The 8,417-nt window shown below is 38.9% G+C and overlaps 1 protein-coding gene across 2 annotated transcripts; it reads right to left on the minus strand.

Annotated features, from left to right (window-relative positions):
* Positions 1-2,303: 2,303 nt before the first annotated feature.
* On the minus strand, positions 2,304-6,022 carry LOC100276222 (uncharacterized). 2 transcript variants are annotated; one of them, NR_158687.1, is made up of 4 exons: positions 5,769-6,022; positions 4,759-4,960; positions 4,465-4,660; positions 2,376-2,568 (listed from the first exon to the last, which is right to left on the minus strand). NR_158687.1 is itself a non-coding variant. In NM_001365962.1 (3 exons), exons 1-3 carry the CDS (start codon positions 5,812-5,814, stop codon positions 4,633-4,635), a joined length of 276 nt encoding a protein of 91 aa, NP_001352891.1. In that variant the 5' UTR covers positions 5,815-6,022; the 3' UTR covers positions 2,304-4,632. The 2 variants fall into 2 exon arrangements, 1 of the variants encoding a protein (NP_001352891.1); NM_001365962.1 differs by having other exon boundaries at positions 2,304-4,660.
* Positions 6,023-8,417: the final 2,395 nt, after the last annotated feature.

The raw sequence follows: 8,417 nt of genomic DNA on the forward strand, positions 1-8,417 counted from the left end.
ATCCATTAGAGTACCCGGGCACTCCTCACCGGTGGTCGGCCGCCGCGGGTGTGTAGCGCCGCCGCGTGGCTCAGCTGGGGAGAGAAGGGATAGCCTCGGGCCGTTAATGTTAGGAGGAGCGGCCAGGATTAACTTAAGGAAACACCATGCGCTGATTTCTATTCGGACCATTGGATCACAGGGGGAGTGGTCGGGATTGGATTACGCGCATTTTACGCGACAACCGTCGATCCCAAATCCAATGACCATATCCGCGTGACGCTACAGTGGTAGTCTAAATCTAATCAGGAGCGTTGAAATCTAATCGGACGGTCCTTATTGAACCATACCCTTTCGCCGAGCCAAAATTGTAAAAGAGCCCCTCGGCTTTCACGGAATAAACCCGCCGTCCACATGTGGGGCGCCCTGTGTCTTAAGAACTTTCACTTAGAGACCCCTGACCTTTCTGTTTAATTGAGGCCCAGTCCAGAACTCGTTTAAATTGAATAAATAGAATAGAAAATAGATTTTTAATATGAAAATAATTGCTAGAACTTAGATAATTCATAGAAAAATTCATTTTAGCTCCAAATTGAACCATTCCACTTTCTAAAATTTTGTAATTTTATTATCTACCACCTAGAGCCTCTGTTTTGTCATGAAAACAATTAGAAATTTAATCTCTCACTTAATCCATTTTAAACACATAAAACCTTTGAAAATTCATAACTTAAAATCTATAACTCCAAAATTAATGATTCCTGTTCCTATGATCCTATTTTAATATGTATATTATTAAGGTGTATTTTGTTCTCATGTTTAGTGTAATGTTAATTTTGCCTATACCATGTTTGTTTGAATTAATACGACTAGCAGTGAGGATACGTATCACCTGAAGATCATCCTGGTACCTGGAATCTCAAGGCCCAGACAAGTTGTGCCCTTGATCACTTCTTTTTACCCACTCATGTTCTAATTAATCATAATGATCTGCATAGGTTAATTTTGATGGGACCCAATAGGTTACCCTAGTTTGTCTATCTTTATACCTTGTTTACCACTGAACTTTTTGGGTAGTACTTGCTAGTGCTTTATGTGGTTTTGGGTATGAAGGTATATTATTCATGATCACACTTTTATTATATGTTTATTATTACTGTTCATGATAAGATCATTATGTTAATTGGAACATGGAGCGACCACCCGGGAAAACAGTGCTACCACAAGGGTTTAATGGGACGCCCTTGGCTGATTAATTAGGAAAACTAGTGGAAGACTACCTTACCCGAAAGGGGCAAGGGCAGTAGGGGAGTGGTCAGTGTAGGGAGGCCCTCGGGAGGATTTTGCTGCGATGGCGGTCCTGCAAGGGATTCCTGCATTGGAACTTCCTATAAACTGTAGCGGGTTTTCGGAAGCTAGTGGAACTTTGTAAAGGCCTCGTAGTGGATCCCTAGCCATTCACCTCGGAAGTGTCTAAGGGCCTTGCAAACCCTGGCGACATGGGATACACGGCTTGTGGGTAAAGATGCGCAACCTCTGCAGAGTGTAAAACTGGTATACTAGCCGTGCTCACGGTCAAGAGCGGCTCGGACCCTCACATGATTAAATTATGGAACTAAATTCAATTTGTCATATGCATTGCATCGCAGGTGATGTTGTTACTTTTGTTCTATTACTTAACTGGGTTGGTATTTACTTATACTTAGTATTGCTAATAAAATTTTGACCAACTTTAAAAGCAATGCTCAGCTTCAACCATCCTCTTTGGTAAGCCTTACACTTCACATGAGCTCCCACCTTTGGCGAGTTCATGCACATTATTCCCCACAACTTGTTGAGCGATGAACGTATGTGAGCTCACTCTTGCTGTCTCACACACCCCACAGGTCAAGAACAGGTACCGCAGGATGAGGCGCTTGGGGGATGCTGTGAAGTGTTCGCGAGAGGTCTAGGTCGTCGTCTCCCAGTCAACTTTGGGTTGCTGGACCGTTGTCTCCTTATAATGTAATTATTTATTTTGTATAGAACTCCTGTTATATATAAAGATGTGACATTCGATCCTGTGCCACTATACATCATATGTGTGAGACTTGGTCCCAGCATACCTGGTGTTTATGTTAGCGCCCGGGTTTTGGACCCCTAAAATCCGGGTGTTACAATACTTCTATTCCTTTTTCCATTTGGATCTATGGTTGCCTCAAGTGCACCTAACAAAATCATATTAATCTATTAGCGTCAATCTTTCGTTGCTATTTGCAACACACATATAGGTTATGTGTATAATGTAGCCATAAGAACATTAATCATGGAACTATGAAAATGATGTCGCTAATCTAGCCAGATGAACATTAATCATGAATAGGTGAAACGCTACTCGCCTTGATGTAGCTATAATCATGGAACTGCAAAAATGACATAAACAGACAATACATTCACATTCAGGTATATGCACCACAACTGTATAGAAATAAGCAACACATAAGCAACATGACATTAGAACACCACCCATGTAGGACAATGATTACGACAACATATTCATCATCTCAGTTATTTCCTCCATGTCTGGCACTTTTGCATCATCATAAGAAGCTGCAAGTTGTAGTAACAATTAAAACAAAGTGAAAACACGACAGAAAAATAATGCATTGCCAATATCAAGGTTCATATTATGCAACATGTCAATCTCCAAAGCAAGCCTATTCCACGTCACATCACTTCAATCTGTCATTGACAAGCATGCACAGCACCAAAAACAGTATTGAACAAATTTTGTTGTCCATCTCCCATCAATTGTGACATTTTTCGGACTTTTATATACTCTTACCATCTCAAAACCAATTTTCTTTTCTATTGTTAGGGTTAAACAAAAATCCTGCAGGAAGCAGGTAGGGAACAATGATGTGCACTGTATTCGAGATCTTGAAATAATAGAGAAGAGGCCACTTCTAGTTGATGACAAAATCCTTGTCACGTAGGATCAAAAGGATGGTTGTAAACACCAAGAAGAAGAAGCACATGATGGTAACTAGCTTGAATAAAATGCCACTGCTAGTCATAGCATAGAAAACAATGGTACAAGTTCGAAGAGGAAGTGGAATGATGGGGTTGCAGAAATACCAGAGAGCTCAAAGTACGCTTTTATATGTTTGTAGTATTATCATTTTTGTTTTCCAACTATGGAATATCACCTTGATCGGATGTCTTCTCCATTTTTCTAGTTTACTGGGTTATGCGAGTTTTTGAATCCCCCAAACCAGATTTGCTCACCCAAATAATCTGACTTATGGTCTTATGAAAGTTTCCTATTATAATCATGAAGCTATTATTGATGTCTGCGTCTATGTTCTGTTAAGTGATACGCCTATCCTTTTTTTGGTGCTTTGATGCAGGGGAAAAAGGCTGAAGGTGAAAAATTTTGGAAAATATATAGATTACAGCAAGGAAGAACAGTGTGTATCTAAAAAGTTGAAGCTGTCAGTTATTGATATTAAAGCTAAGAAGTAAGAAAGCACATAGTAACTGGCCAAAGGGAGCGGCCTCACGAGAGAGCATGAAGGCAGTCTGGAAATTGCCTCGCCTACAGGTACTTTCCCCTCTTATGTACTCTAATCAATTACTGTCACTTTGGCCAACTGACATCTTATAGATGGTATGCCTTTTAAAAAGTTCTAATCATTGCAAACCATGCAGAACTTGCATTCTGTTCAATGATTTGAAAAGTAATTGTTGTATATAAGTAGAGTTCTCTAGCACTTGATCCATTTTAACTGGATCTCATTTCCCAATTGATACAAATTCTTGTTTTCCCCATTCATACTAATTTTGCCAGAGTCTTCAGTACTAGCAGGTAGCATGCAGAACTCTCTAACCAGGTGGTGTCAATTGAGGATAAATGGGATTAAGTGGTTTCATGGAAGATTGGAACACTATTTAATGGTGGCATGCAGTGATATGTGGTCAACAGGTGATCATTTTGGATGGTGGTGTGGGATGGGTTCCTGGTCAGGTGGTGTCTGACTTGTGACGGGATAGGATCGGCTGTGGCCCCTCCCCATCCCTGTTGCCTATGTAAGCCTGCTGCTGCTACCTGTGTAAGCTTGGAGATTGTTGTCTGTGTTGCTGCTGCTTGCTGTGATGCTGCCTATGTGTGTGTGGCTGTTAACTGCATGTGGGTGTGGGTCGGCTGTGAACTTTCAGCTATTGTATTGTTGAATGTTGAAAGTTTTAGACTTTCAGTTATTGTAAATGTTCAGTAAGCAGTAATGTGGATGAATGGATGTGTTGTTTTTGTTTCTAAAAATTGTATGCATGCAGTTCTGAGTTGATGGTATTTTTCCTCCAAACTGGGTGGGTGGCATGCATTCTGTATGAGCCGGTGTTTACCAAATACTAGAGTAATAGGACAAAGGATAGTATGTAACTAATCACTGTATGAAAACAAAATGAAAATAGATTGCATTGCACAAATTAGATGCAATCACTTGCCTTGATCACTGGAGTTGTTCTGGCCCTGTGGAGGGGTGGATGTGGCAGTAGAGAGGCCTAAGGTTTTGACTTGTTGCAGTTCTGGACTGAAAGTTAAAGCCAAATCCCTTGTATTCTACCTAGTCACTCTTGTAGGTTCATCTTGTTGCACATGTGCCAAGACCCTCTTTAATTTGTTTCTTTGTCTTGTTGCACACTTGTGGAAAAAATATGAACTAAATTAGCAAATTTGCATGCTGAAATGTATAAGGAAATTATATAGAAAAAATATCTAAATGCGATGAGGGATAGTACCTGATTGACTTCCTCATCTTCAGAACCTTCACCTTCATAGACCTCATACAAAGATCCAGATTTTTCACGAGTGTCACCTTTGCTCTTTGCAGAAGTATGGTTAGTATTGACGCTAGTTTAGTAACATCGAATCTTTGCAACTTTTGGTTATTCCTCATCAAATTCTCGGCTCTCAATTTGTCATATTCTGTTAGTGGCACTTCTGCACATTAAATAAAAATTGTTTCTTTACTAAATATGATGGCAAATAGATGTACAAGCAACATTATCTTTAAAGTGGCACTGATTTGCTGAGGGGCAAAGCCAGACATCAAATGTATTGGGGTCAGCTCCACTAATCATCAAATAAATACACTAACTAACAGTACATTTGTTAGAATTTGGTATTTTATATTGGTCAGGTTCCACAAGTCTTAATGGATAACTTGCTGAAATTCATTGGAGTGAAAACATGGACATGATGTTTAGGTTAGCGTGAATTAACGAAAAGAAACTATGTTTATATCTGTATTCGTCGGTTTCTACATCTATCTGACAGATGGCTGAGAGACCTTGGAACAAATGTTACACAACTATCCAAAAGAAACTTTAATTACTATGAGTTCTAGTCTGCTGTAAAGCATGTGGTACCCTGCTACTGTAACCTACTATTTTTATCTACAGTTCTTGTCAGCAAAGCAGGCTTTGTTGTATATTGTTGCGTGCAGGTGCGATTATTATTTGTCATTGTCTAAACTTAGTGCTTGGTTCAGGTTTAAGTAAACTCACTTGATGCGGAGACAGAAGGAGTAAATTTTGATTTATTCATTAAACATTACAGCAGTTCAGTTTACACATGAATTCCTGAAGTTATACTTCTTTGTATTATTTACATATCTGTAGATTGGAATTTCTGCTGGTCCTCAATGCAAGACAGCACTTAAAGAAATAACCCTTAGGCATGGCTGCATGACCGCCCGACAAGGATAGCCTCTCCCTTATCATCCCAATACAAGATTCCAAGGAATTACCTGATGGTTTGGTTGATTTTGCTGCAGCTTTAAGCCCAGGCGCCATTGTGGTCTCCGGATCGAGCGGATTGGCTGATGGGGGAGTGGATTGTAGGTGGCTGTGGTGGAAGATAGTGTGGTGGCAAGAGGAGCAGCTAGAGCCACGATGAGTAGAAGATTGGCCGGCGTGGGGAGGGAGAGGTAGGGCGTGACGGAAGCAGGTTGGCCGGCGCCGCCGCAGTGACGAGAAAAAGGGCTCTAGCCCCGATTCATCTAGGCGGAATGGCGTCGTGCGCATACTTAACCGGCAGGGTTCGTTAAAACTCTTGTTAAAAGAAACTCGCTTTGTTTTTTATTCGCCAACCTTCACATGGTGTAGTGGTGTGTCTTTTGCATGGCCTTCCCAACGGTGCAGGTTCGATTTCTGTCACTACGCCCGCTTTTTTTTTGTCGAGTTACAACGTGTAAATAAAATTTTGTATAATCCTCTGAATTTTTTATATCAAGCATTTATGATCAAAATATGACTCCATGCTAAGTTTTAATATTTTTTGACCATATTGGGCATTTATTTATTTTTTGCTTGCAAAGGCATTTAAACCATAGAAAATAGTAAGTAATTCCAAAAACGGACATCTTTACATGAAGTAAGTTTGTAACAGTTAGATGAACAAATGATACAATTTTAAGCAAAAACAACAAAAAAAAGGTAAGAAATGTTGCTCAAACTATGAAGTACTAGCTCAATGCTAAGAAACTTCGTGGAGATATGACCGTTTGTGAACAACGTATATATCAACTTTTGTGTAATGTCTTGATATTTTTATCATAGGCTCCTAGTACCAAAATATGGCTCCATGCCAAGTTTTAATATTTTTTTACCACATTTAGTATTTATTTAATTTTTTCTCTTCAAAAGGCATTTGTACCATAGAAAATAGTAAGTAATCCCAAAAAGAGACACCCCTTTATGAATTTTTTATCCCAAGCTTTTACAATCATAATATGACCTCATTTGTATCAGGGTGGTCTAGTGCCTAGCCAATGTAGCTGCTCTTAAGCATAGATCAAAGAAGATCCATATATTAACTAACTTTTTGGAGTGGGAGCTTATGCATTTCCATTCACTCTTAAAATATACCACTAATTTTTTATTTTCTGTTTGTCTTGGTTGGCCGAGCACAAATTTGACTATTGGATTCTTTAGTAACACAAATACCAGAAGCAACTGTAGGGCCACTATACAAAGATAATATTACTGTTTATAGAAGTGTGAAGGATGTTACAAACTTGATGTCCTCCACTACTGAACTTGGAGGAGGTATGTCATAAAGCATTTGACCTGTTATTGTTCCTTTGTTTCTGAAAACTGATGCTAAAAACTGAAAGCCACTTCTCTGCCTGATACAACTTTTTGTCTAAAATCTGGTGCTGAAAACAGAAAGATAGCAGTTCTTTGTTTGTCAAAACTGAAAGCAAGCAAGCCACTTCTTTGTTTGTCAAAATAGCTGCTATCTTTGTTTGTCAAAACAGCTGTTGTCTCATAAGTGAACTGCAAATCTAATAAGTGAACTGCAGAAAATATTTATTTCAGGAATGTACATATATGTGTGCAATCTGGGTAATTCAACTTTATAATTGTTTTCTTCTACTCTTATCTGTGTATATAACATCACATAGAACTGAATAAGGTTGTCGCAGCTTTGTCCAATCCCGGAGGCAACGACACCAACTCAATCAATCACCAGAGCAATCTGATCTCTGTTCATTATTCAGAAGGCAAAAGGCAATCTGAACCAGGAAGGACAATATGATTGTGAATTTAGTTAAGTTGTAATATGCAAGTTGTAATAGGCAGGTTACCTCAACTGTTACTTACAATCTTAACAAAATTATTGATATTAATTACTATCCTGTTGAGACAGCAAAGAGATCAAATATGCGTCACAGGCCATAGGCGTCCAAGGCCTGGCAGATACTTTCATATTACTAGGCATGCCATTTGATTCAGCAGAGGTACCTTTCGATTTTTCCATAGCTCAGCAATAACGACCTATTCTTTTCTGTAATTAGTTGACATGTAACAAATGGTTTTATCTTTTCAGGCTCAACAGTTGAATAAAGATATTTCTGAAACTATCTACTATCATGCTCTGAAAGCTTCTGCTAGAAAAGAGAATTTCTATCATAGTTGTTGTACAAGTGTTCAGTGTCACAACCACTGCTTGGCCAAAGATAATTTGTGTCGAAGCATACCACCACTACTTGGCCAAAGATTCAGTGTCAGCATGTGAAGATCGATTCAGATGGAGAGGAGACTACACGTGAGTGCCACACATGGGTCAGCTGTTTGTACGTAAGAACGTATGGGTGAGCTGCTAAATGTGAACGATCTTGTAGCACAGTGGTAGCTCTATACCCTTTTTGTGTAAAAGGTCCTAGGTTCGAATTTTCTCTGGGTTGTTTTCTCCAAATTTTTAAAGCTGTTTTTATCTTTTTTTTCAGTTCGTCTGTTGTGTGGGTGTTTTCTCCAATTTTTTTGAAGTTGTTTCTTTTTTTTTTGCAGTTCGATTATTATTTTAGCTATTGTTGTATAACAAATTTCTCATGAATATATTAGATTTAAGTCTTTACTAATATATTTATGGAAATTGTACGTGGGAAATTTAA

This window comes from Zea mays, chromosome 6, assembly GCF_902167145.1.
Source record: "Zea mays cultivar B73 chromosome 6, Zm-B73-REFERENCE-NAM-5.0, whole genome shotgun sequence".
Classification (NCBI taxonomy): Eukaryota; Viridiplantae; Streptophyta; class Magnoliopsida; order Poales; family Poaceae; genus Zea; species Zea mays.

Excerpts from the sequence above, each read along its gene's own strand:
- LOC100276222 (NM_001365962.1), bottom strand. The coding sequence starts at position 5,814 with ATGGCGCCTGGGCTTAAAGCTGCAGCAAAATCAACCAAACCATCAG. Across the intron at positions 4,961-5,768 it reads AAAATCAACCAAACCATCAG|AAGTGCCACTAACAGAATAT; the intron begins GTAATTCCTTGG and ends TTTAATGTGCAG. Across the intron at positions 4,661-4,758 it reads AAGATGAGGAAGTCAATCAG|TGTGCAACAAGACAAAGAAA; the intron begins GTACTATCCCTC and ends TTTTTCCACAAG.